The sequence below is a fragment of the Equus asinus genome, chromosome 3, assembly GCF_041296235.1.
Source record: "Equus asinus isolate D_3611 breed Donkey chromosome 3, EquAss-T2T_v2, whole genome shotgun sequence".
In the NCBI taxonomy this organism is placed as follows: Eukaryota; Metazoa; Chordata; class Mammalia; order Perissodactyla; family Equidae; genus Equus; species Equus asinus.
The window spans coordinates 52,500,992-52,523,096 of record NC_091792.1 but is presented as its reverse complement, the minus strand read 5'-3'; the positions used below and the strand labels follow the sequence as shown (position 1 = coordinate 52,523,096).

General features: G+C 34.6%; 1 protein-coding gene across 3 annotated transcripts in view; it reads left to right on the top strand.

Annotated features, from left to right (window-relative positions):
- SPOCK3 (SPARC (osteonectin), cwcv and kazal like domains proteoglycan 3) overlaps positions 1 to 22,105 on the top strand; it is a 468,925-nt gene that overhangs the window by 284,853 nt on the left and 161,967 nt on the right. For all 3 annotated transcript variants that reach the window (XM_070505032.1, XM_014851442.3, XM_070505033.1), the window contains one exon: positions 16,445 to 16,568. In XM_070505032.1, the coding sequence (XP_070361133.1) occupies positions 16,445 to 16,568 (124 nt within the window). The remainder of the gene's footprint in view (positions 1 to 16,444; positions 16,569 to 22,105) is intronic.

Below are 22,105 nucleotides of genomic sequence, written 5' to 3'. Positions count from 1 at the left end.
CAGTGTGAATACAACTAGGAAAGAAAAGATTCACAACATTCATTTCCTGAAGCACTTTGATATCGCTGGGAATAAAGTGAAGATTTAGAATATGCATGAAATCTATCGAATTGCTCACACCTGTATTGGGAAGGACTAGGAAATTACCTGTAAGCTGGTGGTCTCAAGGCCCCAACCCATTAATTCAAACCAGAGCAACCCTGTGTATATTTTAAACATAAATCTAATATTCTTTTTTAATTTAACAAATTAGCGTAATAACAAACAATAACAAAATGAACAAAAATTAACGTACTTTAAGAAAACATTGATCAGGATAAAAAAATCAAACATTGGGATAAGTGAATCTTTAACAGAAGTTTGTAAATTCTTCTCTTCTGTAGCATAAAAACCTTAGGTAGAAAGTAATTTAATTATTCTTTAGCATTCATTCCTTTATATCTAATTCCTTGCTCGTCTAACTGCTTTAAATATTGATTTTGGAATTAGTTTTTAAAGTTGTGTTCACAAATAAAAAAATGGTAAGGGACAAAAATAGAAATTAGCAATAGAGAAAAATAAAACCAAAATTATAAAGAAAAATATATTTATTTTCATTAGTAATTACAACAACGTAAGACACAACAAAGCTATACCATTTTTGTCAATGAATTAAAATTTTAAACAAATAATGTAAGGTCATTCACCATTCAAATGCTGCTGGCAAAAATTTTCCATTGGAACTTACAATAATGAATCATTTATTGGACATAAATGTGACCCTGACTGTACAGAGAATTTCAGCTCACTGACACCAATTTATTTCACAATATAAGGATCTCCTCCTTCAGAATTGTTCAACCTGTTGGCCATGAATACCTTGGAGGCTATGGAGTTATTGCAAGGCTTATACATATTGCATATACACCCTGACATATTTGCATCATTTTTCAAAAATGTTATGAGTAACAAAGTAAAAAGTTGCCTGTTGTCATTATGTAATTTCTTAATGAAAAAAGGTAATAGTATGACTCTTATCAAGTGGGAGTTCGAGAAGATTTTTGTTTGTTTTCATTTTAACTTTATGGGATATTTTTACTTGTCAAGGTTGCAAAATACTATTATAGAAGAAAGTCTTTGGTATCTTCCTGTACTGTATCTACACATAATGAAACCCAAATTATCTATTTGAACTTCTCTTAGAAACTTTTCTCTCATGACACCCAACTGTGAAATACATATTAGATCTTCTTTAGGGAACTTACTGCCCACTGCCACAGCCCACCTTACATCTCTTTTGAGGGATTTAAGCACTATAAAGCTTGAAATAAGGTCATTCTAAATTTTTCTCCTTTCACTTGTAATCAAAATGTTGAATCTAGAGAAAGACTAGAAAATTCAAGGCAAGATCAAGGAAGAGAACAAACAGAAGATTCTTGACAAGTGTAATGAAATCATCAACAGACTTGAAAAGAACTAGAAAGCAGAGAAGGAAGAATTTGAACATTAGCATAAAGAACTGAAGAAAATCTGCAACCCAATCATTACCAAGCTATCCGAGAGTTCAGGAGGCATGCTAGAAGGAGTGTCTTGGAGCTTCCTGAGAGTGGAGCTCCTCCATCTGGTAGTACCTCCCCTGGGCCCACCGTTGAAGAGGTTGGTTAAGCTAACCAGAGCATAGATTTAGCATTGTTCCACCCAGAACATTGAAGGACGCGAATTTGTAGCAAATTCCATGGCATTTTTAATGTTCAGCTGCTGTAGTAAATAACTGGGCATTCTTGATACTTGAATATGGAATATGTGAACAGGGAAAGGAAAGAACATTGCACTTTATAAGACTGTATTTTAAGTGGGAAATGCAATGCCTTAATAAAACTGTATTTAAAATTGAAAAAAAGTGTACATGTATGTTCAATAGATCTTTGCCTCTCTAAGTATAATAAGGAGGGTAGTTTTGCAGAGTTTCAGATACTAGTTCATTAACTACTAAATTACTAAAATAGAATTTAAGGATATTTTTTCTTTGACCTGAAAATAATTATGACAATAATACCTATTGTTAGTTTCTCCTGATCCCACTTAAGGGAAGAGGTCAGGGGTCATAGGAAAAGGGTGAAAATTAAAATATCTCTTACCAGCAGTTGGGTTGCATGGAGATAAAAGCAGCATTTAAAAATTCTGTCAAAGATAGAAGTCTGAAAACTAAGTTCAAATAGGTCATTAGAAAAAGCAGATCTCAAACCTTTTCACAAAGTGATTTCGAATGAGATCTGGAGAACGAACGTAGCCTGAAGCAAATGCCAAAGGTGACAATTTTCTGTTAAAAGATGTATAATTTTCCTCATATCCTTGAGAAAACTGACATTCTGCAGATGTGGCCATGCATGCTGTGCAGCTCTAAGTATGCTCCCATGATCCTACGAACCCACAGGGTTCTCATGATTATTGAATATAAAACTCACTGAATAATTCATAAACTGCATTTTAATCTCTTCTCATGTTCTATATTTAGTAAAGCTTCACCAATTACTCAACATCTGCTTTTCATTCCAATCTAAGGGTTTGTAAAATTTAGCTTCACCAAAGGGATTATTACATCATAATTTATTTTCTCTTGATGACAATGATAGAGATGCTATTCAAACAATAGTCTTCCCATAGAAAATTCCCTTGGCTTTGAAAGAAATCTGTCTACTAATCATTTACTAAAGTGGTTGTGTAAATTTATGTGTGAAACTTCAAGAAGAAAAATGTTATTTGCTTTCCCAGTAGGATATGCACAAATTTGCATACTTGTTTAAAGTGAGCTATAAAAAAATGTTTAATGCCTTCATGTAATTTCTATTAGTTATCCTAAAATAGAATGGATATTGGAACTCTTTCATCTTGCATATTAGGAAATTCACAAACATGTCACTGACTTTAATGTATATTTCGTTGAGAATGATGTTTCTGCTTTCTTTATTTCTTCACACTTTCAAGTCTAAGATTGAACTTCTATGCTTGGGGAAAATATGGAAGTTAATAAACAGCTTAAAAAAATAAGTTTTACTTGGAATGGTGGAATTCATGTCTGATTTGAAACCAAGAAGACTGGAAATTACTTTCTACCCTTTCATTTTTTGACTGTGTTAAAATGAGATGTATTTTAGATATTAATATGTCTAGATTGCTTCAAATATCTGTGTTATTTATGGTAATGTTATGTTATAGCAAATTTATCCCCAAATTTCATTGGTGTAACACAATAAAAATTAACTTATTGTACATATCTTAAACCAAGAAGGGTAGTGCTGGGTGAGGAGACTCTCTTCCTTCTGTTGATTTAGGAACTAGACTCTTACTGTAGGTATACTTATAGAGTTCCTTTCCCTACACATGCCATAATAGTAGATAAACTTAGGTCTATATCTATATCCACTACAGTTTATGGGAAAGGATTACAGTAAGGGTATATTTGGTCTGCTGTTGGGAAATGATTAAAGGAACTCAAGAATAGCCAAATCTTTCACCAAGGTCACATGAACAAAGAAAAAAAATGTAAATGAATTAATACTTATCCTATGCTGGAGCTTCAGCATAAAACCCCAGTGCATGCCAATCTGCTGTGCTATATAACCCATGGACCACTTCTTTACCTTAGCTTGGATGTCTGCATAATACATCAGTAGGATCAAAATAAGCGAAAGGCTTTCTTTTCCTATTTCTACCCCAAATTCTAAGTAATCCAAGCTTGAATGTTATCAAACCAATGTAAAACAAACAAATAAAAAAGCAAAGCTTCCAATAAGAAACACAAACAAAACACACAAATGTTAGTATTTGATCTAAAGTCCACAGCAGACTTGCAGTTACCCATTTGAGCTTCCCTTCAATATAGAAAAATAATGGCTAACTCCCAGGACAGCATCTTCCAGGCCTCTTTAATTTACCTTGGGAGTCCAGCCCCAGGGACTCACTAAACTTTTATTCAGTCCAGCAATTCCACTTACCAGCCGTTGGTCAGTAAAATAACAGTAAACATGATAAATCATTAGCCATCTTTCTGCTCCTTGCAGGCAGTGCCAATGGGAGTTGGGAAATGTGGAATGAACTTCACCTACTGCATGTTTTATGGCCTCCAAATGGTCAGAAAAAACTGTCAGAAGGGCATGAGAGACTGTGGCAGAGTATTTTTCAAAGGAAATTAGTATTAGACTGTAGATTAAATGGATTTTATTATTCTAAAAGTCAAGCGAGAAACAAAACTGCAGAAAAATAGTAATGCTTTTAAAAGAGTTAAAGTATTGTTGAAAAGAAGGAGCCTATATAAATCACTTTCCTCATATAGTTGTGAGGATCCAAATTGTTCATTTCCTGATGCTTGCTTCCTAGATGAGTATGGAGAGCATATTAAAAATTCTAAAACACAAGGCTGAAAAGAGTTCTCGATAGACGGAAACTACTGAAGGAAATAACATAAAGTGCTTTGTCATGTTCCTTTATGCTATAGCACAAAATAATTGGCAGGAAAAATAAGACTTTTGTTTGAATTCAGAGCCAATTTTGTTATTTTATTTTATTCTAATCGACTAGCTTTTAATATGGCAAGCCATAATGACTTTTAACAAGGACTTACTGTACAAATTATTTATAAAAAGTTTTTTCAGTGAGAAAATGCTGCTATAAAATTTCTACTTCTTAAGTAGATGTAGGGCTAAGATAAGAAAATAGGAACCATCCTTAGCGGTTCAGCCAGGGATCCCTCTCCTCCCTCTCCTCTTCCCTCCCCTTTGTCCTCCCTCCCTCCTGTTTCTTCCTTCCTTCCTTCATACATATTGAAGAAAAAAACATGAGTTATGATTAAAAGGTGAAAAAGTATTAGTGGAGAGAGAAGAGAGCACATGTAAAGTTTTGGAAAAGATTGATCAGAAAATTAGGTGGCAATGAGAACAAAGTCTGTGGACCACGCTTTCTGAAATAGATTCCTGGTATAAGGCAGTAGCTGCTCTCCTGTCAACCCTTGGAAGCCAAAGAGACTACATCGTTCCCTATTCCATGACATTTGGTCCATCTACTCACTACTCTCTTTCAACTTGCCCCCAGTGACCACTACTCCTAAATGCAAAAGAACAAATAGAAGAAAATCTCATTGCCTTTATCATCTATTCTTTTACCAATCAAATTGCGAGTCAGATGAGGCATGTTGATATGACTGTTATTTTTAGTGTTTATCCATAAAAATGGCAACTTTATTGTTTTCCACTCTTCCCAACTCTAGCACTCAGTTTCCCTAAAATCCTGTAAAGTGAAAAAATAAAAATGATGCTGTAATTCACTGAGACATGAGGTGAGTTTAAAGTACTTTTGTTGGCAATCCCCAAACTGTTCTCTATTGACAGAAGAATCAATTAGATCTGCTGTGGTTCCATGCGTAAGACAAAGCACACACTCAGATAGAGGCACAGCCTTGTGGTAGCTGACAGACAATAACTAAGTCTCAAGATATTGCCATTTATCACACGTTTGTTTTTTAGATGCAAAGGGGTTGATTATAGTAATCATAGGGCAAAATACATTATCAATGTGAAGTCATGCCTAGAATTGATTAAGGTATCCCTCCAAACCAGGGACTTCATTACTGAAGCTCCTTTGTTGTGAGAAAAGTAAAATCTCTCTTTTTCCAAGTATCCTTCTTATAGTAGGCTGATGGTGGCCCCAAAGATATGTAAGATATATCCTAATTCCTGGAATCTGTGAGTATTATCTTATATGGCAATAGAGTGAATATAGTCATGTGTCAATGATGAGGATACATTCTGAGAAGTGCATCCTTAGGCAATTTCATCCTTGTGCGAACATCATAGAATGTATTTACACAAATCTAGATGGTATAGCCTAATATATGCCTAGCCTATATGGTACTAATCTTATGAGACCACCGTTGTATGTGCGGTCCATCATTGACCGAACCATCATTATTTGGCACATGACTGTATTTCCTTAAGTGGTGAAAGATCTAATTAAATTTAAGATCTTGAGAGGAGGAGGTTATCCTGGATTGTTGGAGTGGACCTAAATGTAATCACAGTTTATCCTTATAAGAGAGAGACAGCGGGAGTTTTGACATAGAAACAAAGAGGGAAGACAATGTGAAGATGAAGCAGAGAGAGATGGGCCATAAGCCAAGGAGTGCCAACAGCCTCTAGAAGATAGAAGATGATGAAAGAAGCAAGAACAGATTCTTATCTAGACCTCCCTCACCTCGAGAGAGAATGACGTCCCACCAACACGTTGATTTCAGCTCAGTGAAACTGATTTTGTACTTTTGACCTCCATAACTGTGAGAAATTAAACTTCTGTTGTTCTAAACCAGAAACTTTTGGTAATTTTTTACAGCAAACATATAAAATAAATACATTCCCTAATTTCAGAAACCCTATTTCTGGAAGCATGGTCTAACCAAAACAAAATCAGGAATGTGAGCAAATTACACATAGGTCAGAATGTTTGCTATGGTGACTCCAGAGGATGCTGTGATTAGATTCAATTTATATACAATCCCATGCTGTGATTGAAATGATCTCTGTTGCAGCCCAGCTGCTTTCTGCTTGCTTGTGAATGGAGGAACTCAGCAGAGGTTAGAAGGCCACAAAATGTAGGTCTTTATGTGGTTCTGTTATCTTTCAAATACAGAGCTAGGAGAAATAACAGAAGTAGGGAAGGAATGGGTATCAGGCACAGGCGTTTCTCCATGCACAGATGATGAGATGTCATGGGGGCAAGATAGAGACTCAGAATTAGAGGAGTATGAGTATAGGTTGGGTTAAATGAGAAAAGTAACCATATGGATGGCTGTTAGAACTGATAAATAAATAAAAGGTGTAAGTTACAAAGGGAGTATGTGGGACACCAAACAGTTGGTAGAAGTGTGCTTGGAGGAGTCAGAAAATATTTCACAAGAGAAATGACATCCAAATTGTAAGATGATTACAAGTTGACCAGCTAAGCTCTAGATTGTCCTTATTACTTCCTGAATCAGAAGAAAAGCTCACTCCAAGCTACATTTATCCTTTTGTCTTCAAACAAATTCTGAGCTCCATGAATTCGATGACTCTATCCATCTGGTACCTCCATGTTGCAAATAGTTTCTGGACACATTGTAGGGTATATTCATGAATAAATAAATGAACAGTATTTAGAAGGGTGCTAAGGTATTATTTATAGGTTAGATGACAAGTTATTGATGAGCTAATGATGGGGTTTTAACAATGCCTAGTTCAGTTCCTAGAACATAGTAAGTAGCTGTAAGCATAAGTAATGATACAAATAAAAATAATGAAAGTGTCTTAAAAGATCTTTCTGATAATCTTTTAGATATTGTACTAGTTATCGAGATAGTGTTTCCTGAAGAACATTTCCTAGTCTAGCAAATCTGACTCTACTCCTGAGATACCAGGAGTCAACACATGCTTAAAGAAGTATATATGCTGTCAGGACAGGAATTAAATACAATCAGGTAGAGAGAAAGATATTATGGAGTCAAACAGTCCAGACTTTCTTTTTAATTTTATTAATTAGTTAACTTAAAAAATACTGGAAGAGTTCATGCATAGTGAAGGTTTTGTACTCTTCAAGTTTCTCTCAGCCTGTAAGTCAGACTCGAGCAAAACATGGTACCCTCTTTTGCCTTTCTTATTTCTATACCTTTCCTTTCCAATGAAGCAGCAAGCAAGGAGGAGACCAATAACCTTTGACTTCCGTGAAAACAACACATGGGAGCAAAAGCTCTATTTTCCTTCTCTGAACTTTGAATGACCTTTGCTGACTGTTTTCTTAAGTAAAATGTGGCATTTAACTGTTAAATGCTTCTGCTAAACCTGTCAGTTCTATTTGTTGAACAGTAGCTAAAAATATTGCCTTCTATTTAGAAAAACAAACAAAATACGTCTTAATCATGAAAACTGCTTTTGATTTTTGATATATAAAATATATTTTGAATGATCAAACAATATTTTTCTATGTTTTTTGATAAATGTTGCATAGCTAAACATTTTCTTTTAGGTAGAATATTTTTCCCTTTTTAAGTTGCATGTCTGTCACTGTTATTGTAAAAATGTGAATACATTTTTCCAAATATAGAATCTCCTTGATCCTTAAGAATCACACATTTTTGTGAGCTCAAATTTTAGTTCATACTATGCTCAGTGCTAACGCTAGAGAACTACTTAAGGTTAAAGTAGTAACAAAGTTAATATTTGAAAACTTGCTTTATTTATGAACAGTAACAATTGAAAAAACAGAAGAATTTCCCAATTCTTATATTGAATATAGGAAGCTAGACTTAGCAAACATTCTTATATCTGGAATGAAAATATACCTGTCAACACAGATTAAATAGAACCAATTCATATATCAGTCAATTAATCTTTGTACTGATTACCTAAATCAGAATCACATAGATGGTGTATTATTTATTACACTCAATATAAATCTCAGGTTTAATTAGCCAGATATACTCTCTAGACAATACTTATTGGTGGTGATGGATCTTTGTTTAAGTAAAATTTGAGGTAGCCATGCTGTTATTTTTCACCTGTTAAGTAAAACTGACCTAGAAATTTATGAAATATGGAAATGTGATTTCCCATGGCCTTTAAAATTATGTGTGCACATTTATAGCAGGCAAACCCCCAATCACAAAATGAAAAGGCAAACACTTGGACTCCATATCTTCCAATTACAAGCAATAGAAGCTTGAGCAGTGTAATTAAGCTCTTACAATCTCCTTCTTCCTAGCTTCAAAATTTAAAGAATAATATGTACTGCATAAGATTGCTAAAATAATAGATAATGTGGTAGCATATATGTCTGAAACATAATAGGCTATCAGTAAATACAAAAATCTAACCTTGAATTTGTGTAAATACTTGGCTCAGTACCTAAAATATTACTTTATGATAATATTTTGCTTGAAAACAAAAAGTAATTTTCTAACACTTCTCCCAATGAATACATTTATAAATACTTATTAACTAGGTAGTTGGTTTATCATACATAAGATCATGAATTCCCAATCTGTTGGTCTGCATTTTGCTGGAAATAGATTGATCGAGATTTCTAGTCCGTAATAACTCCTCCAATGACTCTTTATGTCTTATACTATTGAGATCCCTTACAGTTGAATATCCTTTTTCCATAGCTTAAGTGAAGAGAGCTTTAGTTATTAAAATAATGTTTGAAATTAAATATGTGGAAACAGTACGGACCTAGAACAATATGAATTTGACATCGTCTACGTATTATACGTTTCAAAGTTGTATTATTCATTCAATCCATTGGAGGTCAGATTGAAAAAGAGATTATATGTCATTTGTAGTAATGTCTATTTTGAAATTTTGAAATTATTAATGTCTCAATAATTGTGAATATGCTTACTACCTAAGAAAAGTTATTTACTTGACAGAATATATTATTCAAACTTGTCCATGATTCAAATCTCTCATTGATAACAGCTGTAAAATAAGGTCAGTGAAACATTCTTTGATAGAGAAAATTAACCTCGCTAAATAGTTTATTGTATTAGCAAGATCTATGTTCAAATGCATCAGTCTTTGAAATAAACCTGGTTTGAATTGTATTTTACCTAAGTAGCAATCTAACTGTGCAAAGTTGTTTTAAGGTTTGTTCAAGTAAAGTGGAGCACTTATAAATTATAAATTATCTACTTCTCTTTAAATTCTAAATTCTGAGGTCTAATTTTATTACTCTGTAAAATATATACTCTCTAAATCACTGATTACATTGATTTCCTGGCAACAGTGCTGTATCATATCAGTTGGCCTGGTAAATGTAATTCATGATGAAAATTTATTATTACAATAAATTTTTACAGTGTATTCAATTTATGTTAGGAATAGTTTTTAAAGATACATTTTATTAATTATTGCTATCACTGTATTTTGAAATATGTATACCAGTGAGCTTTTTCTGTGAACTTAGTTCTTTATAAAATATATGGGATAAGCAGATTTTCTATTCATCTGGCTGATAAACTATGCCAACTTATTTTGATATAATATTTGTTCTTTTTAAAGTAAATAATTATTTTGATTGTATATTTGTTCTTTAGTATCTACATTGTTAATAGTGTTTTTAGTATAAAGTTTTTCCATCTGTGTATTTACAGAGTCTATCTTTTACTTAAAATTGCTTACTTATGCTATTTTGTGTCATTGCTCAAATTACTGTCATACAGAGAACAGAAATCACATGAAGCAAATAGTGACCACTACAGTTTTAATAACTTCCATATGGGGCTTTCTAACTTTCATATAATTTTGTCACCCCAATGATAATATACTGTACCTTGCTAATACCATCTGTCCTTCCTAAGGCCCATGGCAAAAAAAGGAATAAGGGTAGCCTTGTTTCTTGAAGAGTTATGGCCAGTAGGGAAGGAATCGTGATTTGGCGGTCATGTCTTAAGGAAGAATTCCTCCACAACTCTGGCAGAACTTATAAAACTGACTGCTTAAAGGAACTGAAATGTTAGGTGTATCAAGCAGACAAGAGATACATCAAACTGCCAGCAGCTGAGACATTCACAGAATGTCTCGGTTCACTTCAATGCTGTTTTATCAGATTATAATCAAATTCTTTTGAAGCAAAGTCATTAAGAATTAAGTTAATACAGATGCATATAGAAAGAAGCAAACACACCTCAGAAATTAAGACTTAGATACTGATGGTCCCCTTCTAAGATAAATATATAATAAATCGCTTGGCATTTTATCCTCTTTGCATATTTATGGCCTAAAGAACTGAGAGTTTAGGGGCCAGCCCGGTGGCGCCCTGGTTAAGTTTGCACGTTATGATTCTCATCGGCCCGGGTTCACATGTTCCGACCCCGGGTGTGGACATGACACTGCTTGGCAAAAGCCATGCTGTGGTAGGTGTCCCACATATAAAGTAGAGGAAGATTGGCAGGGGTGTTAGCTCAGGGCCAGTCTTCCTCAACTAAAAGAGGAGGATTGGCAGTAGTTAGCTCAGGGCTAATCTTCCTTAAAAAAAAAAAAAAAAAACTGAGAGTTTATTATATGTGATGTCAGATTCCAGGACTACAATGTTTTAGAAAAATATGTAATCACTTATAGTATAAATATATGATTTATTTTTACAATTTATTGATGATATTCCTTGACATTATAATACAAGTATTATTTTATTCTTAGGGATACTTTCACGGAAATCATGCCTTTTTAAACACAGCCATGTTTTATTATCCCTCTTTAATTAGTTGTCACAAGACAGGGCTCCTTCTATATCTTTCATTTGCTACCTTGAGATAGCAAAATTTTGCAACTTCAACATTCCTAGCACTCTCTTGCCCCACTCAGTATCATCCTTCAGGCCATAATGATACATTTGTTTCACTTGGTAACACTAAGGCACATTCTAAAATTACAATATATAGCCAATATACACTGTCTATGCTTCTAATTTTTGTTGAGTGCCTTCCCGTAAGTAATTGTATTAAAGATTTATAGACTCATAGAATGCTCAAGATTAAATGATCCATACTGATGAAGCTCAGCATTGTATAAGTGAAAGAATTAAGACTCAAGGAGGTTACTGACTTGCCAAGGCTGATTAACGACACAGTCAGAAATGAAACTTAAATCAAATTAAAATGAGTTTTTTTCTGCTAACCATTTTGGTAACATCATTTATGCTCTTTCTAAAATCAATGTAAATCCTAAAACATAGAAGTTGTGTTCAAATTGTATTGTTAAAATGCACAACATGATTAACTAAAGAGAAAACCAAGTAGACTATAATTGACTAAACGGATGTAGCAGTAATTAACATTGTAGTTATTAGAAAAATAGCCTGTTAAGCTTTCATGTGTAACTGATGCTGGCGACCTACACTGAAGGCTCTAGAGTGAAAGGTAAGTCAGGAACAGAAGAAGATAGCTCAGATTGTAAGATTATATGACTCAGTTGCCTCAAAATAAGTCGTGTAAAGGGACTTTAGCAATAGTATAAATTCTTTTTTGTAGTTTAATTTTCCAGCTATTAGAAACACAATAACAGGTATATTGGTATGAAACTAACTTAGTGCCTTCATGGTGGAATATTTAAAAAGGAAGATTTTGAGAAAAAACCCTAACTTTATATATCATAGATTATCATTCAATTGCTCTGTTTCCCTAGATGCAAAAATACAGTTTTTTCTCTTTAAGGGAAAGAATTATGGCCATATACAAGATGCCATTACAAAGTAAATAAATAAAATTTTAACTCGAATCTTCCAAATTGAAGTACATATTTCTGAAAAATTGTTCTTAAGATGTACCCTAAAAAGTTTATTCTAGCAGAGTTGCTGTTGAAAGAGTAATTTCAAAATCATTTCAGAGTTTCGCAGCCGGCTTGAGTTTTGTACTTCAATAATGGGAGCAAATTTTATTGCCTGGTTTGAGAATAATTCAAAAAAATCAAACGCTAATGGCCTTTGGTATATAAAAAAATTAGACTTACTCTCAAAGGTGAAGACCTTTTACACATAGAATATTCAGACTAAAATGCCTAGTGATGCTTTTGCCAAATCTAGTTTCTTACCTGTCATTGCTCCTGCCACAGATGCCCAGAGCACGTTCTGACAGGCTGAGCCAGCCTTGCTGTTCCCTAAGCACTTTACTTGGCCGGTCTTGGTCTGTACGCTGACTGCCATGACTTCATCTATCACTTAGAAACACATTACTCTTCCTTAAATAGGACCTTCAAAATATAACTAAAATTCAAACTGAAAAAGAAAGATAATCTCCACTTAGGTGTAATTATATATGTTTACATATTGTATATAATGCGTAGATATTAAATGTTAGAAATTTTCAGTTATAGCCTCATTATTTCACTGATTTTCCTAAGAAGACAAAAATATTTTGATACTCAACATTATGAGTAACGCTAATTCTGAGAAGCATTCCTGATGCCAAACCAAACAAATTCTGAATCACAGAATAACCATGGTAAAAGAGACTCTAGGGTGCAAAAATCTCTTCCGTGGTGAGCAGAGTGAAAAGAAACACCACATTCAGTGGGACAGGTGGAGCACTGCACAATGCTGAAGGGCACCTTATATACATGGTCTGTGATGCATGCAACCTCTGCAACTGCATACAGCTACCCTGTTTTCGAAGTCTTGCCCAACTACTGCCGTTAGAAATGATCATTACTCAGAATTCCTAAAGCCCTTGTTAACAATGCAGTGTATTTGCCCCTAAGTGTCCGCCGTGTTATATTGTTCATTTTGCTTTCACATGTAAATCTTTTTCTCAATTATAGATGTTTTGATTTTTGAAATAAAGAATTACATCTTATTTGTGCATATCTAGTGATTCTTGTTATTACATTGTTGCCTGATTTCTGAATTTGTAGAAGTACGTTTTTATTCAAACGATAAGATTCCTAGGAATCAATTTGTGTTTGTACCCTAATCCCAACATGAATACATGCCTAGAAAAACCATGTTCTATACTGCCCTTTATGTACCCACATGTAATTTGTCTTCCTACAGAAAATGAAATAAAAACTTTTATGTGTGAATTACATCAAACAGTCTGAGATGATTTAAGAACACATAAAAACTATGATATTTAGAATTTCAGATTTAGGCTCAAATTTTCTAGACTATTTTGTTAAATATAAAATCTGTTCTATAAAGACTGTGTTATGATGACAAAATGCCTCGTGCTTTCTTTCGCATTTACCGAGTATAGTAAAAAGTTCATGAGTCACGGTTCTCCATGCATTATGGTATGAGTAATAGATATTAAAACATGAATTCTGATTAAGTTATCATCTACTGTTGTATTTATTTTAAAATAAACATAAGTAAATATTCTGATGGTTTAGGAAATTGTAGACTTTGGCATCAGCCATTATTTAAAATGGTGATGCAAATATATACAATATTATACTGTTTATACTTAGCAAATCCTGACCATTCTTATTGATGTACTTTAGGAGTCCAAAGTTGTCTGGTGTTCAGCAATATTGGCTTTGAAGGGAATAAGGGTAACTAAAGTTTTTTTTACCTCAAAACGTAGTTAACAACTCCATTGTAATTTCACTCACTTCAGTTTCAGGAATTTCTAATAAATCTTCAAATTTTTAAAAAGATTTTAGGTCTCGGTATATTTACTCTTTGAATTAAATGTGAAAGATCTTCTGAGTCATAAAAGATATTTATAAAAGAAAATCATTAATATAACAATGTTTTTGTTTCTATATTTCATTAGGGCTTTTAAGTCATATATGTTAGGAAAGAGGAATGAGGTGAATTGAAAAAGGAGACGTGTTGGAGTTAGACATGTACATATATATCTCCAAGGCAAAAAAGATATATTCATCGTGTTCTAGTAAATAATTTTTATTGATTAGAAACCAAAACTTGGTAATAATTTCTCCTAATGTATCTGAAGAGCAAATAATTTGCATAATTTTATGCCTTGTTTTGATTAAACAAAGTGAACGAATTATGCAAATATAATATTTTATTTCTTTTAATTCTCTCATTTCTGTAGTTTATGTCTTGAAGTGATATCAAATAATGCTCCAGGTTTACCAGTGAATGTCTTAATTTCCATTAGAATTTTGTGCCAATTGTTTAATGAGTAATAGCATCATGATTATTTTGCCCGTTGTATCTCTTATGAGATGAACTCTGTGACCAGGCAAGATTTTTGTTTTTTTTCTTTTTTAAAGATTTTATTTTTTCCTTCTTCTCCCCAAAGCCCCCCGGTACATAGCCGTGCATTCTTCGTTGTGGGTTCCTCTAGTTGTGGCACGTGGGACGCTGCCTCAGCGTGGTCTGAGGAGCAGTGCCATGTCCGCGCCCAGGACTCGAACCAACGAAACACTGGGCCGCCTGCAGCGGAGCGCGCGAACTTAACCACTCGGCCACGGGGCCAGCCCCAGGCAAGATTTTAAAAGTGGTCTTTTGGCAGAATTTACACAATTAAAATGAAGAGAACATGTTTGGAACTAGGATGGGCTTCATGAAAACCCTTTGTGAAAGAGATGCAGCGGGAGGCATGAGAAGAGAGCGAAGAGAAGATGATAAACCTGTTCTAGATGTCTGTCCAAATTTTATCAAAATTTGAAACACACAGTTTGAATTTCTTTCCCTATAATGAAAATTAATACTGTACTTCTTAGTAGTCTTTTGGGATTACTTTTTTGTAGGTTTGACTTATTCATGAAAAAAATGAAAAGCAAAAAGGAAGTAAATGTGTCTAGTAAAACATCTTTTCTCATGCTGATAGAGAAATCAAATTGCTTTCTCTATAAACAATATTAAGGACTAAGACTGAGTACAGATTTACTAGAGGACTTCTAAATATTAAATGTTTTTGTGTAGGTTCCCTCGTGCTTTGATTCTTATTTTAAGCCCTTTACCCCTTTCTGTGTAAGTGGTTCACACAAATAGGCAGAGCAGTCAGCAGTTTGATCAAAATGGAGAAACAAATACTTCTAAGCTTAGGTAGCAGAAGACAATGGGTTTTCCCAAGTTATTCTAGATCAAAGCCTAATGGATCTATTTTGAGGCATTTCTACACAATAAAAAGAGGATTTGCTCTCACTAAACCTACTAATTTGGTTCTCTAAATAGTGGTCGTTGCAGGAAAAGTGTAGTTCTTTGTTGCTGTTTCCTCTAAAAGTAAACTGTTTTCATTTTCAGGCATGTAGAGTATACCAGCTGAATTAGGTGTCTGTTTTCTGGTACTGTTCCTAATGGAATACTGGGGTGGCTCTTTAAAAGGTTCCAGGTGTTTGAGTTCTTTATTGCTGAGCAATTGTTGCTTCTGTTTCTGGGGCCATCAAAAAAACGTCACAACTATAAATTAAAACAAAAAATCCATATGACGGGGGCCAGCCCCGTGCTGAGTGGTTAAGTTTGTGTGCTCAGCTTCTGCGGCCCAAGGTTTCGCCAGTTCAGATCCTGGGCATGGACATGGCACCACTTGTTAGGCCACTCTGAGGCAGCGTCCCACATAGCACAACCATAGGCACTCAGAACCAGGATATACAACTATGTACTGGGGGAACTTTGGGGAGAAGAAGAAGGGAAAAAAAAAGAAGAAGAAGAAGGAGAAGATTTGCAATAGTTGTTAGCTCAGGTGCCAATCTTTAAAAAAAAAAAATCCATGTGACGATATATAGCTATAGCCTACATGTGATTAGCAGAATCTTAAGGAATATATTCTCACTTTTTTATAGGAAAACCTTAACATATGAAACAAAATATAATGAAGGACATTGCATGGATTAATACATTGAAAATGAGGACACAGTTTACTGATTCTAATTTATCTTCAGGAGTTGAAATGACAATGGAGAAAAGGCATGACGCTGTTATAAGTTTATTTATTTTTTAAATAAATGCACTAAGTGTGGTTGCTTTCTTCTTTTGACAGCATGAAAGATGCAGGAGTAGGCCATAAGCAATGGAGGGGTCCCATATCATCCACCTGCAAGCAGTGTCCTGTGGTCTACACCAGCCCTGTTTGTGGTTCAGATGGTCATACCTACTCTTCTCAGGTAAAGACAACTATAGTCATTCAGTATGAAATACATAACACATATTTATTAGTAAGTGATTAAAACTTTTAGTTCTCCAATGTGGTCGTCCAAATAATTTATTTAACTTTTAAAATAATGCAAGCAGTCTCACTGGTTTAGAATATGATTCAATGTATATTTGTTTCTCCTATATCAGAGCTTTTAAAATTTGGAATGCCAAAGCTGTGAACACTCTGAACTCTCAGATATTAAAACAAATGTTTCCTTTGTTCCTACTGTGAAAGGGGTCAGAAATGTTACCATGCCATATAATAATGTTAGTAGTTATTGTTATTATAACAACAATAGCAGCTACAATCTGTCAATATCATTATTTCTTTAATCTCGCATGTTATCTCCGATATTACCTCATTTAAGCCTTCAAAAATCCTTTTTAACAGATGAGAAAGCTAAGGATCAGAAAGGTGGAGCAAATTTCACAAATTTAGCTGAAGCTGAAGCCGTGATTTGATGTCATTTCTGAGTCAGTGTCTCTGTTCTCTCCCCCCACATTATTCTGCCTCCTTATTTAGTGTCCTATATTGTCCAAATATATAGGAGTTTGTAAGTACTTTACCTAGTAAAAGTTTTCTTTGATTCTATGACAGAAAGGAATACAGGATAACAACTTCTTACCTGAAACTTTGGGCGAGATACATTAGGTTTTTTCAAAAATATGCTTTAGAAAGGTAGTGTAGCACATTATGCAGTGTCACCAGTGAGATCTTACCCTATAAGTAAACATATTAACATCTCTTTAAGGAACTATATGAATATTCACATTAAATAGGATACATAAAGTCTATAAAATAACCTTACATCAGTTCATATCTTGTTTTGCTTACTACAAAGTGAGTTCCGAAAATGTTGGGCTATCTGAACGTTTTGTTTTGTGTATACCTCTTTGTGAACCATACTTTGTCGCAGTAAATATTTCCCAACAACTTCTACTTGCATTTTACAATTGCTAATCTTGATAAGAGCATGACAATATTGAGAAAGATTAATTTAATCAGTAAGTATATGCATAGTACTTACTGGCTGCCAGGTACTGTGCATCCTTGGTGAAGCCGTCATGTGCCCATTTGCTAATATTTTAAAGGTGCGTATAGTGGTCTAGTTACTGCTAGAAGAAAAGAGAGTGGGTAACTGTCCTTTCAACATGATCTTAATCTTGGTGAATTTACCAGGGTCCAGAGCCTCAGCTTTGCAAGCTTAGAAAATTCATGTTGTCAGCACAAGGAAGAATGAATCTATCTCATATTATCAAATCTCACATGATAATGATGTGTAAAAAATTGTACTGCTTTGTTAAATTACAACAAAGGATGCAGATTATAATTTTCAAACTGATAGGTAGAGCTACATGGAAAAGAAATTTTAGTCCTAATTTTACTGGATGAAAATGATGACTGAACAAGTTGAGTCAAGAGAGAGACTGGAATTTTTACTGGCGTTCAGCTAAGATAGCCCTGTATCTTCCTCACCATTAGAAATATATGTGCTGGAGGTACTGATATATTTGTATCCAGAGTGTCATGGGCCCTGGAGAGGGCGAGCATTAGTCCGCCACCTACTTGTTTGGGGCTCTCTCTAGGATGCTCTCAGTAGATGATCAGTTCTTTCACAACTCACAGGACATAAAGTTGCAATCACAAGTGATTTCCACCTGTTGGGACCATATGGGAGGCCTTGTTTGATGATTTTAGAGAAACACAGTTGTCATACTTCCTCTCAAGACAAAATATACCTCTTACAAGTAGATTAATTCACATATATTTCTGATTCCATCGGGTTTCCCCCGTTGTTCTCCTTTTTACTGGGCGCACTGTGAAATCCCAGCTTATAAATCATATGGCCTTAATAATATGGTCAATAAAACCATTCTAATTACTCCATACTTGAATTATTAATTTAATATTTATTTGCATATGTATCACTTTCTACAAATGTCTTATCTACATAGGAAGACATAAAAAGAACATGATTCAAGTGAATATTAGCTTTTAGTAATTCCAAATCACCAACTTCATTTCTGTTGATTCTGATTTAACTTGGTGATATTTTACTTTGGACCAATACTAATCTTGCAACAGTGAGGCTAAGCTCTATAAAATAATGAAAACTAAATAGACATCTTAGCCTGGTAGGACCTTATATTAAACTCTCCCTACCAGTACATTTTAGAAGTTTATTGGATTTGAAATTCAAATGAAGGCCCTCAACATTTTTTTGTAAGAGAAAAGATTGCCCTAGGCTATTTATGTACTGAATCATGAACAAAGACCACAGAGGCAAGTGCCTTCTTGAGAAAGTCATTTTATTACTTATCAGGAGATGAAAATAGAAGATGGGCACAGAGGTCACAGGATCTTTCTTCTGGCATTTGGCTCACTCAATTTTGTCAGTAAACTAAGCAATCTCTGACAGGGCAGATTTAAACAACTTTTGGGGTCTTGTAGGCCTTTGAGCTCGCAATAATGATGTGCTCCAAATTCCAAGCTCAGCATGGTCTATGAAGCTCCTTGCTTGAAGTTTCTAATCCCTCAATTGAGTAATCCTGATATGATAAAGATTGACCAGAAGCCAGGTACTATCAGTGCAGGATATGGGACCCTATATCCAGGATGGAAGCCCAGTCCTTCTCTCCAGGCCTTCTTATCTTCTTGTAATGGGGACCCCTCCATGGATACACAGGGTTTGGTTTTTTTTTACTACTACAAATAATATCCTACAGGTTCTATTTTAGACCCCTAATGTTTCCTCATTACCTTCAACTCCATTTATAGAGATGAAATTATAAATTATATTTCCACTGTACAACTTAATTGGAGGTGAGATCATTAACAAGTATAGTAGGAGCAGGGGCTGAGAGATAGGATGGGAAAGAGGGTTGACAGAAGGAATCCAAAGGAAGATTTTAGCCAAATGACATAACTAGGATATAATTTTAGAAAATGTAGTCATTATACAATGTGGCCAATTTTGGAATAATTGTTTTATTAGAGTTCAAGTTCTGAACTTGTCAGCTTCTCTAGAAATCCTCAGCAGTGTATTTTAAAAAGGTATACACAAAAAGACAAAGGAGCAGATGGAGAACTATGGAAAAATTGATTTACTTGAAAAAATATTGAGACTTTTGAAATTTTCATAGGAAGTAGTTTTGTAACATCTGATTTTTTTTCCTGTTAAGAAAACCGATTGACTTCTTTTTAGAAGCCTACTTAATCTTTCTTTTTAAAGAACCAGTGTTTTAAACATTATTTCAAATTCAGCAATGCCAGAAAAATCAAAACGTAAGTCTGTTCAAAGTTATTTGAGAGGTAATCATTCCTGAAATTGACAGAAAAGGTGAAAGTCTTTGTTTCTTTACTCCAGGCAAAGTCTATTTTGATTGTATTTTCAAGCTTCAGTAAGAAACTAGGAATTGTTCTCCAGTAAAGCATCTATATTAGACCATGGATATATTTGTCACTGACTTGTGTAAATTGTATACTGCATTTGCTGAGCAGAAGTCAATAAATAATATTAATATTTTAGAACTCAGCAGGGCATACATAACATAAATACTCTGGGGACAACATTGGATGATTTGAACTCTTTTTTATCCTTTTTAGTCATGCAATGCTTGGCAGTTGAACTAAATAATGGTGAAATCCTTAGGAATGAGCACTGTTTATAAGAAATTTGTATGTGTGTGTGTGTGTGTGTATATCTTGAGGGACGGCAAATAGAAAGCTTATCCATTTTACACTAGAGTGCCCAACTCTGGCTGCCAAGATGCTACTTAAATTGGTTTGGGATGGGGCTCTGTGAATCTGAATGTTAAAAGCTCCCCAGGTTATTTTTATGTGTAGCCATGGTTAAGAACCACTGTTGTACCCTTCAAATTATTGCTTTTTTTTTTTAAAAGATTTTATTTTTTCCTTTTTCTCCCCAAAGCCCCCCGGTACATAGTTGTGTATTCTTCGTTGTGGGTTCTTCTAGTTGTGGCATGTGGGACGCCGCCTCAGCGTGGTCTGATGAGCAGTGCCATGTCCGCGCCAGGATTCGAACCAACGAAACACTGGGCCGCCTGCAGCGGAGCGCGAGAACTTAACCATTCGGCCACGGGGCCAGTCCCAAATTATTGCTTTTGAATTCTTAAATATGAGATTTTTGGAGGTTTTTTTAATAAAACAGAATGATAACGTTAGCATTAAAGGGGAAGCATTAAAGGGGACATTTACTTTTTGTTGCAATTTGAGAAAATTCCGTTTTAAGTTTCAATAGTCTACTATAGAGTTTTAATCTTTCTTTAATTTTTTCCATATTTAAGGCATTCTGTTACTTTCTCTTAATAATAGTTATTAATTCTAGTAGCTATGCATATATTTTCAAAAGTAGAAAATTTTTTACACTTCACCATTTTGATGTGTTGTATCTATCAGTATTTAGTATTTAATTAACCTAGGTACCTTCTTCTGAATGCTTTGAGCTGAGATAATTTTATGTTGGAAGATCGGTCAGAAATAGATATACCAGGGCCGGCCCTGTGGCCAAGTGGCTAAGTTTGCACACTCCGCTTCTGCACCTGGAGTTTGCCCATTCAGATCCTGGGTGCAGACCTACACAGTGCTCATCAAGCCATGCTGTGGTGGTATCCCACATAGAGGAACTAGAATGACCTATAAGTAGGATATACAACTGTGTACTGGGGCTTTGGGGAGGAAAAAAGAAGAGGAAGATTGGCAGCAGATGTTAGCTCAGGGCCAATCATCTAAAAAAAAGAAAAAGAAAGAAATATACATGTGCTGCTTCTATTTGAACTGCTTTTCAACATAGGCTAGGTTTGGTTTTGGCTTGGGTATGCCAAGTTGATCAAGATTACAACTCCAACATATTATCAGAATTATTGACTGGGATAAGCTCTTATTAAAGCACTGAGCATTAAAAGAAAGAATATGAGTGAACTCTATCATAAAATCTCAGATTTCAAAGGAACTCAATAGGACATCTAGGACAAACTTCTACATAACACGCAAGTCCCTGATGAGATATCCTGTTCTGTGAGATAAGTATCTATTTGAGGGGGATTCTAATTGTCACAAAAGCTTTCTTCTCTTTATATTGATTTAGCTTCCAGTGCTCTTGATTCTTACCCCCTTGGGTATATGTTGCACAAAATATATGCTCTGCTGGCTTCAGTTATTGGGAAAAAAGTGAATTCCTAAATTTTCCATTTAAGATGTAGCAAGACACTAAAGGACAATTGCAAAGCAGCCTCAGGCTAGAATATTATTTAATTTTTATACAACTCTATTTCCAGTCTTTTAGAATCATCTCACACACATTTATTAGACGTGAACAATTTTTTTGTTTTTGCTGAGGAATATTGGCCCTGAGCTAACATCTGTTGCCTATCTTCATTTTGCTCAGAGGAGATTGTCGCTGAGCTAACATCTGTGCCAATCTTCCTCTATGTTATGTGGGAAACCACCTTCCTCTATTTTATGTGGTGACAGTATGGCTTGATG